At 41.9% G+C, this 26,766-nt stretch overlaps 2 protein-coding genes across 2 annotated transcripts in view; one reads left to right on the top strand and one right to left on the bottom strand.

Annotated features, from left to right (window-relative positions):
• lhfpl3 (LHFPL tetraspan subfamily member 3) overlaps window positions 1-14,772 on the bottom strand; it is a gene marked incomplete at both ends in the record, with an annotated part of 40,091 nt that extends 25,319 nt beyond the window's left edge. Inside the window, one exon of the mRNA XM_084049539.1 lies at window positions 14,343-14,772. Coding sequence (XP_083905665.1) covers window positions 14,343-14,772 — 430 coding nt within the window. The remainder of the gene's footprint in view (window positions 1-14,342) is intronic.
• A 1,845-nt stretch (window positions 14,773-16,617) lies between these two features.
• On the top strand, window positions 16,618-26,766 carry orc5 (origin recognition complex, subunit 5). Its single transcript, XM_084050000.1, has 15 exons — window positions 16,618-16,736; window positions 17,162-17,331; window positions 18,066-18,158; window positions 18,888-19,073; window positions 19,451-19,525; window positions 21,506-21,617; window positions 21,890-22,020; window positions 22,237-22,285; window positions 23,316-23,406; window positions 23,701-23,756; window positions 24,386-24,498; window positions 24,609-24,659; window positions 24,949-25,059; window positions 26,210-26,322; window positions 26,440-26,766. Exons 2-15 carry the CDS (start codon window positions 17,218-17,220, stop codon window positions 26,483-26,485), a joined length of 1,341 nt encoding a protein of 446 aa, XP_083906126.1. The 5' UTR covers window positions 16,618-16,736; window positions 17,162-17,217; the 3' UTR covers window positions 26,486-26,766.

Raw genomic sequence — 26,766 nt, 5'->3', positions numbered from 1 at the left:
ACACACACACACACACACACACACACACACACACACACACACACACACACACACACACACACACACACACACACACACACACACACACACACACACACACACACACACACACACACACACACAGAGAAAATCCAATGGGGGGGAAAAACTAAGCAAACTATATGCCCCTGAGTACATGGCATATGTGCTCTTCTTATGTCTCCCCACTGTAATGTTCTGAGTTTGCTGGACATACCCCCACGTATGCCAAGATAGATGTGATGCAAGGGACAAAAAAAAGATGCGCCCCTTGTTTCTTTCACGCCTCCCTTTTTAATGGCCAGAAATGCCTCCCTTTTGACAAAAATATAAATGGCTCCAATCTGAGAGCTTCTGTGCGAAATGTAATGGTCCATTGATTCATTGACTTATTTGTAAAATAGTGTGGTTAGCCTTTCCACAAATCCCCTAAAAAGGCCTTACTTCTGAAGCCCAATCCTGGCAAGCATGTATATACCTCCAAGGGCAGTGCAACAAATCTGTTATTAAAGGAATTTAAATTACATGTAAGCGCTCAGGCCTCTCACAGCTCCTAAATCACCATACCAAGTTTACCAGTTGTTCTAGTACTCAGGCCTCTAGATATCCTCTCAAACTCAGACCTCATTTGTATTCTATGTATGCTACAGTCTTCGCTAAGCTTTCTTTCATACCATCCCTCCATCAACATCATTAATCATGTTTTATTTATTTCACGCTGCATGGTGCACTTCCTCGTTTCTAGCTCGATACCTCCCTAGATGGATGATCAGCTAATTAATGCCTTTTACCTTAGATGCTTCTAAACCAGAAAATAAACCACCTGGCTTATATTTATGATGTTTCAAAAGTATTTGCATTAATTCTCTTGACTCTTCATTTTTTGTATTTCTATTTTGCTTTTTGAAAAATATTATTTCCAAGGGATTTTTTCTTCCACAAGTGGAAGCACAAACATTCCTATTATTACATCCCTCTTTGCTTAGATAAAGGCAATTTGACTAGTTAAAAATTGCTGTCATGTCTCCCTTAGCTCAGGGGTCATGGCTGTATTGAAATGTTCTTCCGAGGCAGTTTGTCCAGGCCACGGACTATGCAAGAGGGCAATACATTCTGGAAGTCATGTCTGTATGACTGTTAATGGCCTGCAAGTCAGCCCTAGTCAAATATCTTCCACCCCCATAATGAAGATATTGATTGATGCCACGGTGGAGATGAAAGGGCATCACATTTACAGCCTGCTGAGAAAGCTATTCAAGGGGAAGTAGATTATTGTCCTCCTTCGAGGCATGGAATGGATTCAGGCTTGGCTGGACTTTACCAAGATGAAATATGGTTATAACTAGAACCAGACCTGCAATGTGATTTACAGACAATATACAGGTAGATGAGCTAGAATAAGACAAATGGATAGATTGAAAGAGAGAGAATATACAGTAATCATAGGTCAAGCTTGTGCATTGACTCATTATCACATTAAGTGGACTGAAAAGGCTGTTGCAGAGGTCAGTGACACAAAATTGCCATTCTACAAGCTCACAATGTTTTTAGCTTGTAGATCCTCTCTCTCTCTCCGTCAGTCACCGTCTATAAATCAGAGCAAGTATAAATTAGGCTTAAGAGCGCCATTTCATGTTGAAAATGTCAAATGAATGCTGTTGGAGAGGAGTTTGAGGGATTTTATAGTGGCTGCTGTGCTGTGGAAACGTTGATGGACAAAGATCTATAAAATTATCAGCCACTTTCCCAGACATGGATTAAGCCTAGACTAAAAAGATGAAGATCACCATTGAAAAAAGTTTTTAGTCAAGGTCAAGGAGTCTAGACTTAATCCATTTGCGGGAAACTGAGCCTTTTTCTCTCTACTGTTATTGAAAGTTAAGAGCCGTTTTTCAGACTTGGGGGGCAATTGGGCTCATTCCTCAAACAATGACAGGCAGGTATATAGTGTGATATATGATGACTAAATCCAGGGGCTACGTGGGTCAATCTCCTCATTGCAGGCAGACAACAACATCACTCATTAACTCGAATGCCCACACACATTGACCAAGCATCAACCATTTGATCTCGCACATGCACACACACACACACACACACACACACACACACACACACACACACACACACACACACACACACACACACACACACACACACACACACACACACACACACACACACACACACACACACACACACATATCCTTTGTGTCTCCGCTGCTCATTTTCGACTCACTGTGAGTCTGTGCCCTCCTCCTCACTCAAGAAGAGAGAATAAATCAGCCAGCTGTCTTCTTCACTCCGGCCCGCTGATCAAGAGGATCGAGAGCAGATGTGAAATCTATAAAGCCTGCTCCTCCTCTGGACTCTCAGATGTGTGAAGGCTGGCGAGATAGAGAGGTGTTGATGATGCCGTGTCAACTCAAATGAATTTGAAACAAACAAATCTCAATTTGGATGCTGTTTATTACGGCTTGCTCCTAGGGGGTGAACTGTCTAGCAGAGTGTCTGAGTGTCTGTCCACGGCTAATCTCGCAAACCACTGGACCGATCAGCAGCGGCATATATTTTTCACATATTGTGTTTTCTTTTTATGCGTGAATATTCTTCACATTTATTTGATACACCGTCCCGCCATCCCTCCATAACATAATCAATATGACGTCAGCAATCTCCAGGGAAGCCATGCTGTTAATAGATCCTTTTTTTTTACAAGGAGCCAGAAGGGGGGGGGGGGGCTGCAGCCCCCCTGGTGGTGGGAAGCAAAAAAAAAAAAAGTCAATACACACACATATATATTAGAACAATGATGTATTTAACATTGGGGAATAAAATATTTGCTGAAAAAGGTGGGAAAAAAACGCGAAAAAATGTTTAAAAAAAAGTCCCCAGCCCAGCCCCCCTTGGAATAAATGACTTCCAGCGCACCTGTAAGGAGCAGAAAACAGCTTCTTTCTGTTTCTCTTTCTGTTCATGGCATGCTACATAATTATATAAAATTGCCACAACAGATGATATGCAGTTGAGAGTAGGGGTGCAACATTTAATCAAACTAATCTATTTAATTGATTATAAAAAATGTGATCATTTAATAAAATAATCTATTAGTAATCAATGTTAGTACAGGCGAAAGGTTTCCAAAAAAAAATCCAAATTGTGTAATCACAACATGTAACAATGTGATTTTTTCATGTCACCATATTGTGCGACCAAGTATAAAACAACCCTTAAGTGGTTAATCGATTTGTTGATGTATAAAACAAATAAACCGCACTTCCCGATTATGCGATTAATCAAAAATGTTATCGATAAAATAATCGCTAAAAACATAATCGATAGTTGCAGCCCTAGTTGAGAGGGAGAATAATATGGCACATGTGGCAAATGTCATGAACTTGATTCAAAACCACATTAAAAGTACACATTAGGTACTACATTGATTCACCAGGATAAGGAACTGTGTGGCAAGTATTGGACTAGTATTGTTTGTATTTTACTGTTAAGTCTATACAGTAGGCAAAATCAGAGGACTTTTGAAACTTAAACCTTGACAGAGTGCTCATAGACGGTGCTCTAAAAGGTGCATTACCCAAGATGCTAAACACGTTTATGAAAACATGGCTGCTTGTTGATATTTATATCCCTGTTTTTTTGTGTTAACACACTACCCTTTCATCACCTTCTGGGATGAAATTAATTATGTGGAGAAATGTACCCTTTTACCCTCCGGTCCTAATTAAGCACAGTTCAACTTGCCTCCTCTCTTAATTATGAAGGCAGGAAGAGAAGAGCTTGTTCAAGGCCAAATGAAGGAAGATGGCGATACATTTTTACTGCAGTGTGCAGGTTCATGTCTGCTTTACTATGTGATGCCAGAAGAGTAACAGAGATTCACTTGCATTCTTTTGCTGTTTTGAGAATAGGAAAGTCACAATAGCTATCACAGTTATCCCCTGATTGCAATCCAAATGAGGTTTACCTTTATAAGTGAGATTCATGATTGCATTTGACAATAGCCTGAAATCCTGGAGAGAATCATAAATTCAAAACATCCTCATAGGCTTTCAAGTCTAAATTAATTTGATAAACCAGCAGTTATATGCTTTTATGTATGATGCATATTAAAGTGAAAAACTTTAAAACAAACAACAGTTGCTTTAATGTCTATTCAATCTTCCATGTCTCCAAGGTAATTTCAGTTGACTGTAGAATCCAAAATATCCCCACAATGAGCTCTTTCTCTGCTCAGATCCACTACTTTGGACATCTGTAACATCTTCAAGCTTGGTCATGCTCCCTATATTCACTCTATAGTCACATTCCATCAAAGTATAAGATGAGGCTCAAAGCCCTTTCCTGTTTATAGCTCTCGTAGTATCAGACTCGTACAGACTCCAGTCATTTGCTGTCATAAGAAGACATTGGCCAGCTGGTGTTAACTGGCAGAGGATTAAGTTGTTGATATGGTAGGTCTGTAAGTGCACAAGGGGATAAGAGCCTCAGGCTAGGTTAGCAGGGCAGGGATACGATCATGCTCACCTCCCCCATCCCTCGTCGCCCCTTCGCAAAACACTAATTACATGACTTCTGGGGAGATGGGCTGATCAAAACGTAATGAACCGTGGAAAACTTCAGCATTGTTCTTGACATGACATGCACCTGCCACAGTGTGCCACCAGAGGTGTGTGATCCACCGCCTTGAGTGAAATCAAGAGAAGTTGTGGCCGCATTGTAGCAGTGTACAGAGAGCATCTAATAGGCCGAACAGATGAGAAATACAGTGAGATATGACTCTGAGCATAGGGTTATGTACTCCACCAAACATACTCTGGTCCTTTGCGGATGATCTACTACATGATCCTGTATAGAGGGACATAAGGCTAACTCTTAAAAAGTTATCGTTAGTTACCCGCAAGAGCTACAGAAAAAAAATAAAAAGGCTGACAATAGATAGGCAGACAGCATTTTGTTCTGCTCTGAGACGAGCTTATGCTCGTTGAGATTAGCACTTTCCCCCACTGGGGGATTTGTCACTGATCCCTTGTGCAGTGTGGAGTGGGGCTATTTAGTGACATCCCTTTGGGGATGCATAACACAACAGGATAATATAACAGTGGAGTAAGAAGATTTCCTTTTGCAGGGAGGAAAAAAATACAGCTGCATTGATGTACAGTGTTATAACCGTACTCTCACTCACTCTCTCTCTCACACACACACACACACACACACACACACACACACACACACACACACACACACACACACACACACACACACACACACACACACACACACACACACACACACACACACACACACACACACACACACACACCAATGATCATCACCACATCATTTCACAGCAACACTGTGAATGTCAAACCAGGATACCAATCATTCTTGTGAATCCTTACCCCCATCCCCCACCTGACCCCCACCGCTAGCCCTCCCACAGCACACGATTAGCAGTGCTATTGAGCACTATACTGTAGCGGTGGATACATTGCATCACAGAGCACATCTATGTGCTGCAAATACCTTGTTATCTTCCCATCAGCCACACCGGTGGGTCTTATCAGACGTCCGGCCATAATCCCATCATCCGAGCAATTTAAAGGGCAGCAGCATTGGGAAAATGCCAGCAGACTTCCAGAATCCCTCCCCCACCCTCTACTCTACACACAACCACCGTGTATGTGATGGAACCGGCCTTATGAAACATGAATCAACCACCACTAGGCAGGCCCCCGAGAAAGACACTGCTCTTCAGGAATTGTGTTGGAAATATTTTTTTCTTATCTTTTTTTCTTTTTCTTTTTTTTCTCTTATCCAGCAAATTGTGGATGTAATTAGCAGCTCGGCTGTTCAAGGGTTTAATATGATGAAATGCCTTCAGCATCTCAGAGCATTTACATAAAACCAGCTTCCTCAAACTTGGTTTTAATGACTAGATAGATAATGGAGCCTGTGAGATCTCTCCAAATGCAAGTTGTGACCGTAAAGTACCTGTGGCGAGCTGGCTCCATAATCGATTGTATTAAAACTGTCATGTGCCATTCCAGTCACTCTTTGGGGTCAATGCCACGACATCATCATTCGAAACAATGAAAATCTGACTTTTCATGTCAGTCAATTGACATCCATTTTGTAATTTCATGGTTAACTTTTTTTCTGCCTCTCACATACCATTGAGCATCATCTCTGTTCATTTCTAGGGCAATTTAGTCTTAAGTAGTAACCATTTTTGTGGAACCTAATAAGATTCACAGACACTCTAAAGAACAGTGAATCTGGATACCAGGTTCAAGTGTTTAGCAGCTCTGCTAGCCTCTTCTACTTTTCTTATCTAATCTCTATCTCTCTCCTCATTCCAGCACCTAACTACTCCGCAATCATAACTGTCAGTCACACTTAAGTGTCTAAATACCTTGTGACTCCGCAATCAGGCACGCCACTCTTGCTTTACCTCAAACACACCTGAGCCGACCCACAGTCACATCTGTCCATGATGCTTTAGTTCAATTTCGGAGCCACTTTGGCTTGAGAAATTAAGAAACTTATTATAGCCACAGGCTGACAAGTTATTTGTAGGTGGAATTAACATGCCCTTGACGAATCACATGCAACAGAATCACTCATCGTTCATTTTGAGTATCTTTTTTTTTTTCTTAAATTTTTATACCACAATTTTTGTAAGCCTGTAAGCTGTAATCCTGGGCGCTACTCTCCCTCTGCCAGCCTGGGGAGATCCCCGAACTGAGCTCATGCTTCCTTCAATGCATGACAAGTGAGCAGGCTGCTTCTTATCACCTGACAGGGGGGAGTTTCCCGGTAACACGTAGCGTGTGGAAGGAACACGTTATTCCAACCACTTCCTTTCCCTTCCATCAGAAAGGCCCTTTCGCCAACCCCACCTAGGGTATGGGCACTGATGACGCGGAGGAGAGAACACGCCCCCAGCGCCCTCAGCGTCCCTGGTGGGAATAGAACCCAGGACCTTCTAGCTGTGAGGCGACAACGCTACCGACTTCATTTAGAGTATCTTATTATAATAACACAAATTGAGGTGTACGCAGTAACAATATAGATAAACCATACGAGACTCAAGTCATAATCAACCACTCATTCATGGAGGCACAGAAGCATGACATTCCCTATGCTGTTATGATATCCAGTCATAAAGTCCCACACTCTTCCTCAGGTTGATTTGTGGGCAGCTGACAAGCACATGACTGGCTGATGCATGCAGGCCGTCCTCAACAGATTCACCTCGCATCTTTATTCTGTGGGGACCACATCCCATAAAACACTTTAGGCCTTTGTGACATTGTGACACCTCCTGTCTCTCTCTCTCTTTCTCTCTCTCTCTAACACACGCACACGAACGAACGAACGAACGCACAGACACACACACACACACACACACACACACACACACACACACACACACACACACACACACACACACACACACACACACACACACACACACACACACCATGGCATGATTTATCCTCAGGCTAACAGCTCGACCATGTACTGAACTGATCGTCTGTGAAGAGATCTTTTGTTGTTGTTGATAATTTCATGGCTTTCTGTTGGGTGTACAACACAAATCTACACAAATCCACTGAGGAATAAAGGTTTCCTCTGTACGCTTGTAATGACTTTATTACATTAACATTAAATGGAGCTCCTTGCTGCAGCGCGCCCCCCTTGACTTCTTTTGTATAATACCAAGCTCTTCATCAGTAATCCAAGACACATAGAGTGTTGTGAAATTGAAAGCTAAGAATTCGTTTCCACAGACTTGATCCTCATTCTATTCTAGTTTCAACAAAAGATTCTGGCTCTGTAGTGAAAACGTGGCTTTTTTTGGCTGGTGTTTGAGCTAGTTCATTCACTCTGCTTCAGAGTGAGCTCAACATTGGAAAGACCATGGAGCTGGTGGTGGAGTACTGGCGGAGCAAGAAGAGACCCAACTCCAATCACTATCGGAGGGGAGGAGGCAGAAATGGTGGACACATACAAGATCCTTGAAGTAACCATCAGGCTCTACAACCAACCACTTGATCCCCCATAAGAGAACATATACTTAAAACCTGCACTGTTTTTTTGTTCTTTGGGATTACAGACTACTGCTTGATTCTGTAGCACTTGCACGTGGTCTACTCTACACTACAGGGACGTACACCTACAGAACCAGGAGAGATGCCTGTTATGGATAACTGTTGTGAGACTTACTTAACACTTGAATTCACAATGATCAGGTGTTGTTGCCATTGGTACGACCAACTGAGCATTTTACTGAATGAAGAGTAGGAAATGAGCAGAAGAATGAGGGGCAGAGCAGAAGGTGTGTTCCTCTCTGTGAACTGTGCCAATGGGTTGACAAGAGGGAGATTAAACGGGACACTAGAGAGCGAGCGTGCGTGCGTGCGTGCGTGCGTGCGTGCGTGCGTGCGTGCGTGCGTGCGTGCGTGCGTGCGTGCGTGCGTGCGTGCGTGCGTGCGTGCGGCTACATCTTAACGCTCTCAAGAGGTCCTGTTACATCATCACTCTAAGACTCTCAGACTCATCCTCTCAGAAGTATCGTGACAGACAGGAAAAGAGCTGATTGATGTCATACTGGCTTTAAGTGCAGTGTTTCTCAATCACACAGCCATTGCCCCCTGCAGAGCATGTTAAACAGATACGAGTTAGTGACAGTTTAACCACTTTAAACTTGGTGTCTCTATTTTGGTCGTGTCATTATAGATGAAGATCTTCAAACACATTCTGCAAACAATTCAAAGAAATGCAAACTTTTCACAATCAAAAATAACAGATCTACAAGCCTCATGATTCAACACATTGTGAGCTTGTATATCAGCATTTTTTTTCTATTCATCATTATGACAAAGTATATAGGGCTTAAGTGGTGAACTTAAGTGGTGAAGCTCCTACTGATATATTAGAAACCCTTTGATTGGTTGACCACCAACAAGGAATCAATATTCTAGTTGTACAACGCTGTCAGTAGGCCAAGGAAGCCAATCCCCCAATACTTTTCACTGTCAGCATTGTTTTGCGGGAATATAGGCCACCAATATTTTTTCTACATTTTGTAAATATTGTTTTGTGCCATCTCACTGAATTCCATTTAGGAAAGACAATATGTCGTCAGAGATTCACAGGTATGCCAGGCCATTATTAGACCCATGTTGCTTGTGAAGATGTGATGTGAATCAATGTAGAGTAGGCACCTCCTCTGGAGTTACCTCAGTCAGATGGATGGTTGAGGGACAGAAATGATCTGGAGCCAAGGTAGGACAGACAGTCAGGACATATATTTTAAATCGTCGGCCCATAATAATAGTATATAGCCTACTAGATGTGGGGGCCAGGCTAGTAGATGTGAGGGCTGCATAGCAGCCCGAACCTCTAGTTTATCTACATTTCTACCATTCCCCAGTCTTGCTGTAATGCAACGTCAATCACCACCCCATTCTCTTATCCCTAATTTTTTTCAATACAATTCAATGGTGATAAGAGTGGTTCCCAGTTCCACTTGCCAGTTCTCTGAAGAGGTGTGAAATTGGATACCGCACACAATGCGCTCAGTCATCAAATCATGTTGTCATGCATCAAACATAAGGACGTGAGATGATGGACTGAAAAATTGAGATGAGACATGTGATAATATATCAAGCAGGCCATTGTGGCATGTCACGTACGTACGCACGCACACGCACACACACACACACACACACACACACACACACACACACACACACACACACACACACACACACACACACACACACACACATGCAGCTAAACATTTATACAACCCCCCCCCCCCCCCATTACAAACAGTGCTGGCTGTGAGCAGGAAAGGCCAAACACTGGCTGTGGCTGTCCCCATTAGAGCGGTCCATGATGCTCCGGAGATACATATGGATCAATAAACCTCTAACAACAAAATGGGCTCTTTTTTTCCTTCTTCTTTTTTTTGTGCTGCTAATGCCTGCCTCGCCCTCCAGAGGACCATTTAGTTGGAACTGCAGTGCAAGGTGAGCCACTTACTGAAACTTGGTGGCCAAACAACCCGGGAAATGGATCGTCTACTCGTAAATGCTTCAGTGGCACTGTGAGTAGCCCACCTTATGTTTCTGAGGCCATACCTCTGCAACTCTCTGCTGCGGAAAATGTGCGGTTGCTGCCATTTAAGTGCTACTTCACCAGCCATAGGACAATATTGCTACCTGTTTTACCAGACCGGTGCCCCGGTCTACTAATTATAACCACCCTATCGATATGCAGATCAGTGCTGAGTCGAAAGCACGGCCATCGCATTGCTAGTGCGTGCACTTGCTCTGCTTCAGCCTTACTTGGGCGCGCATCGCGGGACTCAAGCCTGCTAATCTGTCACTATACCTGCCTTATTGAGTTGACATGGTCCACATTCTTCATTAGTGTGCACTGCTGCGCCTGCAAAACCATGCCCAGCTGGGTGAAAGATCTGTTTTTCTCTGTAATCCCGCCCGTTTACCTCCATTTCTATTGCACTGACAGCTACCTTTGTTTTCACCTTCAATGACCAAGTATTATCATCAAAGAACTGGTGAGGTCAAACTTGTATAACATTTTTAATTTTAGAATGAATTGCAGTTATATCGCTATTATTAGACACATCTTTGACATCTTGTGTTTATTTACCTGTGGATTCCTCTTTCATCAAAGAGTATATTCGGCCTACCCTGCTCCTTTAAAAAGGTTTGCCTCCGGGCCATGTGTGCAATCTTTGCTGGCATATCACAGTGGTCAATACCGCCTGAAATGACATCTGATGGCATAAAGCCTTGGGGAGGATCCGGATCACATTTGGATTTTAAACTGCTAAGGCAGAGAAAACTCCTTGATATTGCCAATTACAGCTCCCCTGGCATCTGTTGATAGCCAATTTCACAGTGGCCTCGACACAGCATTTTGGAAGCGGGTGAGCCAGAGGAGAGAGTAGGGTTTTGAGGAATAGATGTGAATTGCACGAATGGCGATGGGGGTGAATGCTCTCGTGCCTGAACACTATAAGGACGGCTCAGTGATGATCAATAACAGCTCAGCAGTCAACTCAGAGCCTTCGCTGTCATTGTCAGTGCTGATTCTGAACCGACATTCACAAGATATGAGAAGATGAAGATATAAACCTCAGCATTTAAAAATAACACGCTTCACCTCACTCTTCTTCTTCTTTTTCCCTTGACGAAGTGAGAAAATTGGGGAAGACGATCATGTGACTCTGAAGAATACGAAGCAGGCTTTGAACAGGGGGAGGGGGGTGCAAAGGATGCAAACATCTAGGCTCAGGCTATGCTGCTCATTAGATGGGCTTGTGATACTGCTCCGCCTAACAGTACTCAAGATAATCCATCTCACAGCTGCTAGGCTTTGAGCTGTGGGGTAAATATGTAGCAATGTGTGTGAATCCTTAATGGAGTGTATAGAGGCCTCACATCTGGCCGATGGCGCTACTGACCTCCATTTCTATTGAGGGCTGTAGTGCCAGCCCAGCGGGGTCAAACTTAACGTTGTTGGGTTAAAAGTTCAACAATGATGAAATTCTGGTTACTCTGAGACAAATCCCAATTTAAAGGACAGATGTTTGTAAACTTTGTCTTTTCTCATGTAAAAAGTAAAAGGATAGATAAGGGTAAATAGGCTTGATTGTCATAGATTAGGACATTTGATTCCATATTGGTCTAGCGATGAAAATAGCTATAAAAGAGACATTTATTTAAATGCATATATATGCATAAGAATGAATGAGAAACTGTCTGAGTTCAAGAATAAAGTATTATATTATACATAAACACACACACACACACACACACACACACACACACACACACACACACACACACACACACACACACACACACACACACACACACACACACACAGACACAGACAGAGACATTATTTACATTTATTAAGCTATTGACTTCAAATTCAATAATGAATACAGAAAATCCTCTTGGGTTCTGTATGAGTCACCTATTCAATCAATTCGTATGTTTCTCCTACGATCAGTACATTGGAATCATAACACAGAACGGAGAACTGCTTCATCTGCATACTTAGTGTAGGAACAGTATGAAAGTAAAATATTGTTATATAAAAGCTACTAATAGGTAATAAAAATGGAGACTGGGCACTGGTTCCTCTCAATTAACAATCTTTAATCTCCTCTAAATATACAGTCAAGGTCAGGCCAATGTCAGATCCACCAGTACAATTTTTTGTTTTGTTTCATTTTGTTATGTTATGTTTTGTTTTTCTTATCCCCTGATTGTTATCTGTGCACAATAAAATGTTCTGTAGCATATGGCTCAGGTCTGTTAATTAATCAGAATTTGCATAGTAATAAGAATAACTTTGGGGTATTTTTTATCACTGTATATTTGCACATATGAAATTGGTCCTCTGCATTTACCTATCCTAATTATTAGGAGCAGCGAGCGCTATTAGTACAATGCTCAGGGAGCAGGGGTTAGGTTGTATTATTAAATGATTGACTTATTCTATGCTTGTATTATTGTAAGCAACCTATAATAAGACATAAGACATCAAAGTAATGGTGGTTTTCACTCTTGCACTGGTTGATCTCACCAGCCTTGGACAGGGATAAATGAGTGTGTGCCCGAAAAAACTACACAGTATCAGGGTTGGGAAATGACTCATATTTTGCGTGTCGACGTGTCGGGGGCATTTATCAATGTGTCGATCGATTTTTCTTTTTTTCTTTCTTTTTGTTTTTGCTGAGCAGTTGAGAGGAGATCAAACTGTGCTTTCCTTTCAGCACCACAACTGCAGCCTTCATGTTTAGAATTTGCATCAAAGCCCTAATGATAATAAAAATTAGACTTTATTTAGTAAAGGTGTGTTTGGTAACACAGAACACTTGTTTAATCCGTAGGCTACAGCAGCGGATAACTAACAAGGCCTACTTATGGACATCATCATGCCCCTGGTTTCTACAGACCGTAAATGAAGCCTATTTTTCATCGATTTCAAATCCGCCCTCTTTCTATATCCGATACGAAAAAAGGCCCCAGAAATTAATGCTATTGGTTGGGACCAGAGCGGGGGTAAGGGGGGGCCGGGGGGGGGGAATTAATCCTATTGGTTGTGTAGCTTGTCAATCAAAAGCATCACAAGGTAGCCACGCACCTCCTGCAGCATACCCAACTTTAGCATTAATTTTAAAATAAATGGGACCATAATTGACCAAAACCCATATCATGGTGATTGATAGAAGACTTTAAACTAGCGACTGGAAGCATATAGTATTTATGACAATGTTTATTAAGGTAATAAAATCAAGTGTAAAGTTCGGCAAAAATCCATCTGCTTGAATAGAGCCTAATTTCTTCTGACACCAGCAGGGGTGAAACTGTCACGTCCTATATAGCCTCAATTTACAAACCGGATGCTAGCCCCTAGTAAAAAATGGGGGCGAGTGTGTTTTGGGGAGATCGTTCCGGTTACCTCAGCGTACGTTCTCTCTCTCTTCGTCATTGTTTGGCGACAGGGCACGGTGTATTCTGGAAATGCCATCAGCTCACGGAAGCCTTTCCCCTTGACAACGCTAATAGTAAGCATAATATCTTCAGCTATCATCTTGGCTGTTTAATCTGTATCTCTTCTGCACGCCGGTCATCACAATGGTGAGGTTTCACGCGAAGTCTGCCATTCTGCTTTCTTGGGTGAAGGCTTTGGGACCAGGTTTCTCGCTTTAATGTGATTTGACATCACTGATGTTGTTGACGAAGAGTGATACGCATACTTGTGTTCACCATCCCATGGCACGCTTCCCATACAACACTCTTATGTGAAGCAGACCAGACATGCACTAGGGCACCACACACATAGACCTAACTCTATGACACAGACACACACACACCGTTCCTCTCCCAATTGGAAAACATTTTATCATTTTTTATATTTTGGAAACATGATTTAGATGATTCTATTTTTAGAATCGACAGGAGCAACAAGTCGAAAATCAAGTCAACTTTCAATCGATCTTAACATCCCTAATCCCTAATATATATATATATGTGTGTGTGTGTGTGTGTGTGTGTGTGTGTGTGTGTGTGTGTGTGTGTGTGTGTGTGTGTGTGTGTGTGTGTGTGTGTGTGTGTGTGTGTGTGTGTATGAACACAGACACCATGAGGACAAACTTGAGTCTGAATAATGACTGCATAATAACTCTATATAACCTGTTGGGCAGAGTCCTAAACTAACTTGTGAACGTCCACCTGTGGAGAGACGCTTACCTGCAGCCAACTGCATCCATCCGCAGATCTTATACACCGTGCCAGTGCTGCAGAAGAAGAACAGGGCGAAGCAGCCGATGCAGGTGAGCACCAGCACCATGGACATCCCGATGAAAAAGGACGCGGCTTTGAACGCACCCGAGGCGATGGTGCCGAACTCGGTGAAGCTGCCCTGGCACGTCAGTTCCCGGGACAGTCCGTTGCCTATGCAGTAGTGGAACAGACCGAAGTAGCCCGCCTGCGGCGTGTCTACGCCGTCCCCGATCCAGTAGGGCTGGATGAAGCACACCACGTTGACGATGGCGAACAGGATGGTGAATATGGCCCAGAGGACGCCTATGGCACGGGAGTTCCGCACGTAGTTGGTCTGGTAGATCTTGGCTGCCTCTGACGCCGGCAGCATGGTTGTTGTGGGAGCTCCGGGCACCATAGTGTTTAGTCTATAATAAATGGTTTGTATATCTAAAGATGTCAGAAAAACGATACCGTATTTAAAACTCAATAAAAAAATGTAAAAAAGAAAAGAAAAAGGACACTGTATTTTTAAAATGGGGAAAAACTCAATACAAAATTGTAAAAAAAAAAAAAAAAAAGAAACACGATACTGTCAGTGGTGTCGATTCAAATCCGAATCCTATAAAATGTCGTTGTTTACAGTTAGTTCTTGTGCTGCTGCAGCGCAGTGTAGTGTAGCTGTCTTTGAAAATCTCTGCTTTTTACTGATGTCCAGCCAATGTGGTCCCAGCTGCTGCCACATCATCATCATCATCACTGCACTCTCGCATCTAAACGGCACCGCCTGATCTGATCCTCTGTGCGACCATTCATTCCTACATTACAATACAACACACATCAGACAGTGAGACATGCGCTCAAGAACACAACGCAGGCGATATGAGCCTTGCCGTCTCATTCATAACCCCGATGCGTTTATGCTACAATCCCACCCAAAGACCAAAACGCACAACAAAGCCCCCTACCTGATCCGTAGAAATCTAGCCTATTTGATAAAGCAGGCAGTCTAAACCGAAGGATGCTCAGTTCTGCAACATAGCCGACTAATACTATGGTGTGTGCAGTGTGGCACAACTGTTTGTCTCCTAGAGCGTGTCCTCCAGATTTAATAGGCTGCACCTGCTCGTCGCGGACGGAGCACCGATAGCCGTAGTAGGTATATGGATTTCATTGGACTGTCGGAGGTTAGGCTCAACGGGATTGTAGTGCCAACCCACAGCCCCTAATCCTCCGTCTCACGTGTTACTTGACTGATAGACGCGCGAAATCTTGAACAAATACGAGTCTCATCATAGCCACATAAAATGGTTTGTTTGATTGATTGATTGATTGATTGATTGATTGAATACTTTATTAGCATTTTTCCAAAAAGACACAGGAAAGTACAGTATATCAGGTCTGCTAAGAGGATTTTAAACTCAAGAAAGCCTATGGCTTGTTTCCATTGGGGTCCTTTGTAGGCCCCTACTCAATTCATCGAAACATTTAATGACAGCCAAATATACAATACTATGCAAAACATCATATAAACAGAAATAAAGAAAAAGAGGGGGGGGGGGGGTAGGCATTGACTTTTTACAGGGGCTGTGACAGACTGTCTACTCTATATGCATGCAACTGGTCAGATCAGGGCGCATGTGTGTGCGTGTGCGTGTGCGTGTGCGTGTGCGTGTGCGTGTGTGTGTGTGTGGGTCACATATTTGTTCGATGAAAATGCATTTGTTTCTAGTAGGCCTATTGGGGTTTCTTATTACTGGTTTATAAGATAAACTGGTAATAAACAATGCATGTCCGCTAACGGTAACAGGATAGATGGGCACATCTGGCGACCTCGATGTGAAATTGGCTATTTTGTCCAAAATGTTACAAAATAAAATATTTGGAACATATTTTTAAGTAAAGTAAAGTATACATGATTAGAACATGCTTAAACATTCGACAACTAAGGTCTAATATTTCTACAATTGCTAAAAAAAATCATTTTGGGGTTAAAACAAGAAGTTGAAGGGTGCAATTAATTCTGATAATGATGTAGCCTACCGTGCATGTTCACATCATGTATACTTTACATTAGGCCTACTTAGGACCATTATTATTATTTTATTTTTTTACATTTTCGAGGTGCCCACCTATCCTGTAGGCCTATCACTAGAAACCCGTTTAGAAACAAGGGGGATGTCCCACATCTAGAAACTACATTACCCATCACCCTTACCTTGTTGGGGATTGGCTCACCGCGAAGGACAACATTGTGACGTAATATGAGAGCGCGCGCCAAACTGTCAGCCCTGACTGAGCACTCAGCAACAGTAGGCTAATGTTTTCACACAATTCCTCTCCTCATGATCGTTTTGAGTGTTTGGACATTTGAGTTTTCAGGTAGGCCTATGTCTGTGTGTGTGTTCATCAGATACTTCAGATCTTTGCGTGCTCTCCTATTTGTTGCATATAAGTGCGTAACCCACGCTAGGTTAACCATCGATAGCAGTGTTCTAACTAGTGGTGGAAAAAGTACTCACACTTTTTAATTAAGTAAAAGTATCAATACTGCCTTGTAGAAATACGCTGTTACAAGTAAAAGTCCGGAATAAATAATTTACTTGAGTAAAAGTACCAAAATATTGGTAATATAAAAATGTAGTGGAGTAAAAGTACAATATTTGCCTCTTGAGATGATGTCGTGGAGTAGAAGTAAAAGTACTGAAAATTGGAAAAGTAAAAAATACCTCAAAATTGTACTTAAGTACAGTACTTGAGTTAATGTACTTAAATACTTTACACCACTGCTCATGATTATCTTTCAGCTGTATGGTAGGCTCAGAAGACGGGACACTCATTCCTACTTTGAACAAAGACAAGGATGTCTGGACTTCTTCAGCATTCCGGCTATGAAGAGGGGAGATTGCTACGGGTTGCGGAGAAGTTGCCTTGCAGAGATATCCAAGCAGGCATGCTGTTGTCACTAATGGGAGAGGTTTGTGTTATATGACATGCAACACTGTCCATTAACTGGTGGTCGTAACTTTTTTTTGATACCTCAACAACAACAGTTTTCACAATATTTATCTATGGAACCGAGTCAAACAAGATTGACTCGTGGGGGGGGGGGGGGTGTCACAGCCTGAAAAGGTTGAGAACCACTGCATTAACTACAAGTCATAAAAATGGACTTAAAGGACAACTTTAGTTTTTTACAACCAAGGTTTATGTTTTAGATTGTAATTAAAGTAAATAAAATATGAGTGTTAAAATGTTTAAATGTACCGCTTTCTATAGTTTTAGCAATTTTCGCGATCCTTTTTACAGTGGGCGGGGGCATTCTGTCCGGTGGCTAAATATGTCTTTTTTTACACAATAGCCCGGTGTTTTCTTTATTATTATTTACAGTAGCTCTTCTAGCCCCCAATAACTCACATCTGGCCATCAAAGACCACCGTACCTTTTTTATTGTGTAAAAAAGGCATATTTAGCCACCGGACAGAATGCCCCCGCCCACTGTAAAAAATATCACAAAAATTGCCAAAACTGTAGAAAGCAGTAAATTTAAAAAAAATAACACTCATCTTTTATTTACTTTAATTACAAGCTAAAATATAAACCTTGGTTGTAAAAAACTAAAGTTGTCCTTTAAAAAGTTATGGTTTGCATTTAGCTGGTATTGTGATAGGATGACGGAGAACTCATGTGATCATTTATCTGTCTGCACAGCCAGGTCAGTATAGCTTCCCCTCTATTTTCATCTATGGTCATCGTGCCACGGGGAAGAGCCACGTGATACAGATCTTGTTGACAGAGCTGGAGGTAAGTCGACAATGCGACATGCTGCTCTGATGATCAATGACGTTTTATCTCATAATATTCCTGTGTCATAAAGTTTGAACACACCCTAACCCTGGGGATCCCTACTTTGGGCATGTTCTTTTTTTAAAGTTCAAAAATGTATTCAAACTTTATGAAAATAGCACATCTACAATGAGATTGTAGATTAAATCTTTTTGAAAAAATGTGCCATGTCATAGGCGAAAAAACATTTCTGAAAATACGGCCTAAGTTGTTTAATCACTGGACACTCGGGTGGTACAGTGGTAAAGTGTCTACCCACCACCGTGAAGTTTTGGGGTTCGACTTTGTCGAGCGTCTACATGAACACAATTGGCCCGTGTTCAGGGGAGGGCAGGGGAGGGAAGCCGTGATATTTGTCACTGCCCGTAGTCACGTACTACTAATACAGGCTGGGGCGGCCCCTATCAGCAGGGAGTGTTGGGCGGGAGGAGTAGGACGGAGGCCTCTACGACGTAGAGCCTCCGTATGTGAGCCAGTGAGGAGCCCCCGCCGGGAGGACGTAGAGTCTACGTCCTCCCGGCGGGGGCTCCTCACTGGCAGGTGAGCCAGTAGCATACAACAGCAGTGACATCATGTGTGTGGGGAGGAAATAATTGGTAAAATGACTAAATTGGGGAGAAATAGTGGTTAAAAAAAGTTGTTAATCAGGTGCTTCTTTCTTTTTGTCCCCCCACTCCCCCCTTGCAGTTGCCTCATGCCACAGTCAGCTGTGTGGAATGCGTCTCTGTGGCTCTGTTGTTTGAACAAGTGCTGTTATCCCTGTTCGGCTCTGAAGCTGCCTCCTTGCTTCCCCGCAGTCCTTCCCTGTCTGACTTTGTTCGCGTCTACAGGCAACAATGTTCATTGTGCCCTGCTGAGCAAACACGATACATTGTGAGTATACATGATCCTCACCTGGATATTCCTCCCCTGTCATGCGTATTGTAATAACCACAAATCATAAACCAAACATGGTGTTTATGTCAGTGGAAATGCTGAGAAATCCACATCACATGGAATTGTTGTTTGAATCTTTTGCTTGATCGTTTTAGTTGTGGAGGCAAATAGATCCAAATGCTATAACGTGGATAAAATGCACTGTATGTGATCTTCAGCCAGACAGAGCCTATATTAATACTTTTTGGTTCACATTGATAGTTTTGTATTTGCACCTGAACTTTCTCCCAAGACGGGGAGTGTCATGGCACTGTACATAAAGTATTGTCAGCCAAGCCAATGGCACTTTGAACTTTGCACTGTGAACTTCACAGGTCATGGAGAAGGCAGAGCTTCTGAGAGACATGGATGCCAACCTCCTACCCACTTTTCTGCGCTTTCAAGAACTGGTGAGACTGGGCTGTATGAACTGTATTTTAGCATTATTTTTTTACATTGGGTAGCAGAGTTTTTAAGACGTGCAGTACAAAAACACCAACAACACACAAACGACATCCAAACCAAAAGTATTGTGCCCAAAATAAATACAATTTCCAGGGGTCACATAATAATAATAATCTGTGCAACAGAAGTGAGCACAATTGTAGATGCATAGAAAAGCAATGTGAGGATCATTTTCATCTAAAAGACATGAAATAAATTATGATTAGGAACTGGTATTCAGCAGCCTCTTTAGGGGGTCTTAATGGCATGCAAACCATGGTGTTGATTGACTTCATGCATGCAGGCAAACCATTCAAAATAACTGCTGCAGAGTATAAAAAGGAGTCTCTTCCCTTATACGTTTTAAACTTGAATGGCACAAGGTTTATGGAGCTACCTCTGGTGGGGTAGTTGTGAACATCATTGACCCCTGGAAAAGTAATTGCATAAGTATTTGGGAGCAACCTTGTTTAGAATCCTGTGAACCATACACATTTCTCCAGCCATCCAAGGATGGAAAAGTGAGCAGGGAGGAGATGAGTTCTGGGATGGAGATTAAGGATCAATTCAATTCTTATTATAGTGCCAAATCACAACAAGTTGTGGCAAGACACTTAACATTGTTAGAATCAACCTATAGAGCAGAGACCCGACATTGTTAGAATCAACCTAACTAATTCATTTTGGGAGGTCAGCAATTTCCTTTTTAGGTTCTTAGGGATGCTATTGTACCAGAATGTACATGCACAAGCACAATCAGAATGACATTGGACAAGTGCCACCGCCAAGATGTTCAAAGCACTTATGTCAATGAATGTGGATACACTGTGATGGATCAGGCATGGACGGTTGAGTCGTCTGTGTTCTTGTACAGCTTGTTTTCACATACCTAACCAGGTCATCGATGAAGATGGAGAATAGGAGGAGACAGAGGATTAAGCCGTGTGGTACTGAAGCATTGAGAGCAGGGTTCTGATGCCTGGCCTTACGGGACAACTCGGTTTAATCTGTTTAAGAGGTAGCTTTGGATCAATGGAAGTGGGTTTCTAGATGCCTCTTTCGGGTAGAGTTATGCCATCAGACCATGATATCACATTTTGTTGAATGCCCACTGGATATATGGGGCTATTACGCAGACTTCTTCGCCCAAGTCCAGGGAGTTGTTCACCTCTGGCACAGGATGTTTAGAAAGTCTGCTGTTTGTAAACATCACAGCATTCAACAAATGTTTCCAAGACATGCTCAGATGATGGACTTGTTTTACTAGGATAGTTTAGTAATAATTTCTCTTCAACAGATAAAATAAATAATCAAAATAACCATACTCTAATCCTAAAATTCCTCCAAGAATTTCCCCATAATCACTCAAACTTCTTACTGGTTCCTCTTTTATTAGATTTATCTTTCTCTTGGTGGGAGATAATGTAGTGCTAGAACTACAGTAAGTGCTCCCTTGATAATGAGTGACCTTGAATATGAGCGCTTTGAGGAGGCCTTCCATTGTGAAAGAGTCTTAATGTGAGCATGGCATTCTCTCACTGCATTTTAATTACAGACATCAGAGGCAGACTTGGTTATTTTTTTATTTTCTTGGCCCATTGTGGAAGCTAATTGTTTGCTTGAAGTGTGGGTCTCTGGATTGCACGGGTGTTAAAGAGCAATGTGTCATTGGCATGCTGTGCAGCTTCAGTGTCAGAACTGAGGCTTGTGAAGTGATAATGAGGTGGCAGATTTAGGTGTGTGCGTGGCTGATGGCAAGAGAGGTTTATGGATTGCTCTGTGGCCTCTTATGTATTGGTAAGTCAACATATAACGGCAAGGTTTCACTAATTTATGACGTGTGCACTGTGCAGCAGCTTGACTTGTGCTCCATCACAATAACATTACGGTAGTTTGTTTCTAATAATACGAACCATAGCAGTTAATTTACAATTGGTTATTTATAGGTCGACGACAACGTGACCGTGATTCTGCTGAGTGAAATTGTCTGGGACAAGTTCAGACCCAACACTGGCTGCTTCGAGCCCCTACTGCTCCATTTCCCTGACTACAGTAAAGGTACCATTAATCCTAGGCAAACAGCATATATATCATTCAGCCTCACGAACATCCATCAGACACTTACAGATGCGGCGTGAGATGACAATGTACTTGTGATTTTAACACTTTAAATGCAAAAAAAAAGCCTCTGGAACACTTTGAAGGAACACATTTTTCTGTGTAGATGTACTGTATGAGTTCTGACTGATAACTGTTTTTAAAAGCCTCACTAACTTGAAGTGAATGGCGCGTCTTATGGTTTTGTTGACACTGTGTGGCTTTGCCTTCAGGTGAGCTTCAGCAGATCTTGTCCCAGGACAGCCATCCATCTTATTCTCCAGATTTGTATTCATCCTTCATCAACATCCTGCTGGGCGTCTTCTATTCTGTCTGCAGAGACCTACGAGAACTCCGTCATCTGGTCAGAGACACACACACACACACACACACACACACACACACACACACACACACACACACACACACACACACACACACACACACACACACACACACACAGTACACACACCTACACACACCTACACACACACACACACACACACACACACACACACACACACAATTAGATGCGTGTTTGTTTTCCTGTTGATCTAATGTTATATTTCTGCCCTATTAGGCAGCTCTTAACTTCTCAAAGTTCTGTGAGCCCTTGGAGGAAGGAAAAGGTAAGAGTTGGTTCATTAGACAGTTCCTTTGTCCATTTTTAATACTAGATTATCAAGCTGCTACATAGCCTTTAAATCTAGTCCTATATCGTGCTGACCAGAGCAATGGTGGCCGTGTTATGACCATTTACACACTGCTGTAAGCCTGTAACCCTGCTGTAGTGCCCCATATGTGTGCAATGTAGTTGTTTTGGTGTGACTATTGTCATGCCAGACTCCTGAACAATGTTTGTGCCAAGTTTGGTGCAGATTGGAGCATCTGTGCGCCTGTGGTCCCTGGTGTGACTATTGTCATGGCAGACCTCTAAACAGTGTTTGGTGCAGATTGGAGCCTGTGGCTCCCCACACATGGCCCCTGGTGTGACTGTTGTCATGGCAGACCCCTGAACAGTGACTGTTTGTGGCAAGTTTGGTGCATCGGAACACGTGGCACCTCACATGTCCGGATGTTAGTTTGTGACATCCACCGTCCACCCATTAGGCAATTTTAATATAGGATGCAATTCCTTCTCTAATCAATTTGCTTCCATGTTTTTATCTGACAATTTGTTTTCCTTTTTATGTTGAGATATAATATAATTTAAAAAACAGTTGTCATGGCAGTACCAAAGTTATGAAACACATAACATATACAGATACATAAAAAGAGATACAGCTAGGAGTAAAGAGTAGCATTAATAATAATACGCTGTAGTAACACACAGGGATAATGAATACATTACAAGAAACCAAGAGATTTGGCTATACTACAGAACTAAAGCCCATATTCTCACTGCACTTGTACTGTCTGGGATTAGTGTGGTGTAGAATCTTTTAACAGGTATCGATATAAATGCAGTCAAAGTGCACGAACAGTAATGAAGTAATTATTAGTATATTTAACTGAAAATATTTATATACAATACAATTGCAATAGAAAATGACTGTTTATTGTTTATGTACTTTCCCCTGCCGTTTTGTGGTCCTTGTGTAGGCAACAGATTGTGTATTCATCTTTTTAAAGTAATGGTTATCAATTTCTTCTCTTCAGTGAAAGAAAGCGACACGCCCAAGCTTTGGAGAAACATTGAGCCTCATTTGAAAAAGGCCATGCAGACTGTGTACCTTCGGGAAGTGTCCAGGTCTGTATGTTGCCCATCTTTCATGAATTTACTGAGGCTAAGTGATCAAACTCGCCGATAGTTAGCCAAGCACTGAGGACAGCATTTTGGTACCATTTGCCAGCACTGCCCTTGTAATTATTGTCTTGAAAACTGGCTATATATATATATATATATATATTACACCTGCTAACTTGTGATGTGACGATGACGTTGAAGTTGAATGTGGTGCAGTAGATCACAGTCCTCGTGGCTCTGGCATAACATGGGCCTGTTTCTTTTTCTGACCATATTGTCCTTCTTTCCCCTGTTCAGTGTTCAGTGGGAGCAACTTCAGCAAATGGAGGAGAAGGAGACTGGAGCAATGAGAGGTATCTGAACATACACAGCAAGCCTCCTTCAGCTTGCCCGCACTGTATCCGTGCTTAAGCCTGAAACATATTCCATGCAAGTACGCAAACACAATGCCTGACCCAGTTGGCGCAAACACACTGCACTCTACCTGTGCTCTGCTCTTATGCACCGGTGGAGGCAGTAAACCCACATATTTACATTTGAAACTATAGCTTCTATGAAAGACAGAACGGAAGTGAACACAAATCCAAGAAGACTACTTCATTCTGTTCTTGCTTGTTATAGTAATGTGGGCCCCTGCTTGCCCACATTACGTATGATTTTTCTGGTGACATATTCCAGAACGCAATGACGTGTCTTGTGTAGCTTGAAGGAGTGTAGCCTTCACATACTTGTGTGGAGTATGTTTCAGGCTTTAGTCTTGATGTTGCCAGTATCCCATAATGAAATTGTTGCAGTTGTTGCAACTTCCTCATTACAAGTTTAACTATAGATTAGATGGCATCTGAGTATATGTCATGAAAAAGGTTTTGCTGTTATTGGCTAACTTAGTATTGCTATTACAGTGTCTCTTTACATTACGTGCATTGTGTTGTGTAAAGGAATGTGTTCAATTCATGACATGTATTATCTTTTGCCTACCAAGGCTTGTCTGCTCATGCTCATGTGGAGCTCCCATATTATTCTAAGTTCCTGTTGATTGCTGCTTACCTGGCGTCCTACAACCCTGCCCGCACAGACAAACGCTTCTTCGTCAAGGTAGCGGACAAACCTCCTCAGTTTAAGTCCACCAAAGACTTGTTTCATTGTATTTGTTTGTATATACATTATTTATTGACTTTCCTCTTCCTTTTGACTCTCTTCAACAGCACCACGGCAAAATAAAGAAAACAAAAAACTTTTTGAAGAAACATGAAAAGGTGATGTATTTAACATGTGGCTTATTCATTTTCTACATAATACACAACCCGTTCGACAAAGTGTCAACTGAAAAAGTTGTCTTTTCAGCTGAAATCTGTCAAGCGACAGTTTTCCAAGTGAAAATACATCATATTTGTTGTGCAACACTTGCCAAATAGGCCAACTATATAGATATAAATAAGCATTCATAGAGCAATTTTTTGTTCACAAGGTTGGGATTGTACCTGCGTGCATAATTTATGTTTCTGTACAACAAAGCTTTTTAATGTGGTCCTCCATGTCTTTTAGACCAGTAACCACCTGCTAGGGCCCAAGCCCTTCCCCCTGGACCGTCTCTTGGCCATCTTTTACAGTGTGGTGGACAGTAGAGTGGCTCCATCTGCCAGCATCTTCTCCCAGGTTCGATCCCCGAAGGCTGTTACTGTTCAGTCATCAATCATAGCAGCTCAACATGGTTAAGATGCTTCTAAGATAAGATGCATATACTGTATGTTAGAGTAGCTTTCATTGACATTAGTTTAATTTGAGGTCACTTGGATTACAGATCCCTTGAAATGATAAAGAATGTTTTAGACTTAACACTAAGATGAACCTAGAATAAATATGCAATGTTTTAGTTTTGTTTTAGTTTTTTGTTTCAGTGGAACAGGTGCGGAATATAAAAATAATAACCATAAGAAATCATAACATACACAAAGCAGTAACCACAATGTAAGAAAAAAATAAAACACGTTTAATTGGATAAGAAATTAATTAGTCCAGCATGTACTCTCATCATTTTGTTTTGCTGGTAATTAGCTATCATCGTCATAGCCCCCCAGTGACCCATAACTATAATTGATGTCTTCGTTGAACTAAAGTTCTGTGTGATTATGTACGGTATTCCATCAGAGGTTTTAATGGTTCTCTATGACAGTGGTTGTCACAGTGGGTTACAGTGGGCCACAGAAAACTGAGAAAAAAACACACAGGTTTCTGAATAACATAATTTCCCATTTCTAGACAGTAATATAATACCATTTGGTATTGAATAAAACAATAAGTTAGCTGATGATGGAGACTGCATTAGTATGTACTTGGGTATCCTTAGATTGGATACTAAATGAGATGCCTGTCTGTTTTTGCCACTTGGCATGAAATGCGTTTAGGCTTGAGCCACTACACTGCATGTAGGTCGGATCACATTTTGTGTCTGCATTAACCACAATATATCCAATATACATCGTTGCCCTGGCTCCCCCAGGGGACTTGGTCTATACTTGGGACCCTCCTTTTTTCCCTCTACACCAAATCTCTTAAGCGAAAATAGATCTGCAAGCTCACAACAGGGAGCATCATGTGCGTGTATGTAGAGTTGTAGACTGTCTATTTGTGCCTACTATGACATGCCCAGAATAGGATCACTAGGGTTGAAGGGGTTATAAGTGGTTAAAAGGGGTTGTATGTCTTTATACTTGAAAATCCTATAAATAGAGTTGTAAGAAAAAAAAAAGTAGTATTAGTTGGAAAAAGTTGGACAGTGAGTGATGTTTCCTTTTTCTCCTTCCAGATCTCCTCTCTGGTGACCCTCCAGCTGTTGACTCAGGTGGGTCACGATGACCAGCTGGATGCACCCAAGTATAAATGTGCCGTCTGTCTGGACTTCATCAGGGCCATATCCAGGTGTCTGCTTTGTGTTCTACATGCTTAATAATACATGGCTTGAAGCATTTCACATGGATCATTTGCAACTCTCTGGTGCTGAACATTTCTTTTCTTTTTTTATGGTTTTCATTACAGAACTGTGAATTTCGACATTGTGAAGTACCTGTATGACTTTCTATAAGTCTGCATAAAGGAACGATAACACGATAGAATTTGTACTGAAGAACATCTGTGGATGTTGCCATTGAGGCAAAGGTGAGGAGATGCTCTGGATGACTAGAAAGCACATTCTGGTTACTTATTGCTGCCCCCTTGTGGCTGACCAGTAATGCTGTTTTTATGGAGAACCTGTGTGTGGCAAAATGCAGTCTCTTTTGCACTCTTTTATGACAGAAATGCGTCACTGCTGCACATCGATTATGGACATCATTCTTTAAGGATATCATTTCCTCTGTCAATATT

The sequence above is a fragment of the Gymnoscopelus microlampas genome, assembly GCF_963454915.1.
Source record: "Gymnoscopelus microlampas genome assembly, chromosome: 23".
NCBI classification, from domain to species: domain Eukaryota; kingdom Metazoa; phylum Chordata; class Actinopteri; order Myctophiformes; family Myctophidae; genus Gymnoscopelus; species Gymnoscopelus microlampas.
Note: the sequence above shows the minus strand (reverse complement) of the source record. Positions and strands in the feature narration are given on the sequence as shown.

Coding starts and splice junctions, on each gene's coding strand:
- orc5 (XM_084050000.1), top strand. CDS start 17,218: ATGTCTGGACTTCTTCAGCATTCCGGCTATGAAGAGGGGAGATTGCTA. Junction 21,618..21,889: donor TTTCCCTGACTACAGTAAAG/GTACCATTAATC, acceptor CTTTGCCTTCAG/GTGAGCTTCAGCAGATCTTG. Junction 23,407..23,700: donor TACCTTCGGGAAGTGTCCAG/GTCTGTATGTTG, acceptor TCCCCTGTTCAG/TGTTCAGTGGGAGCAACTTC.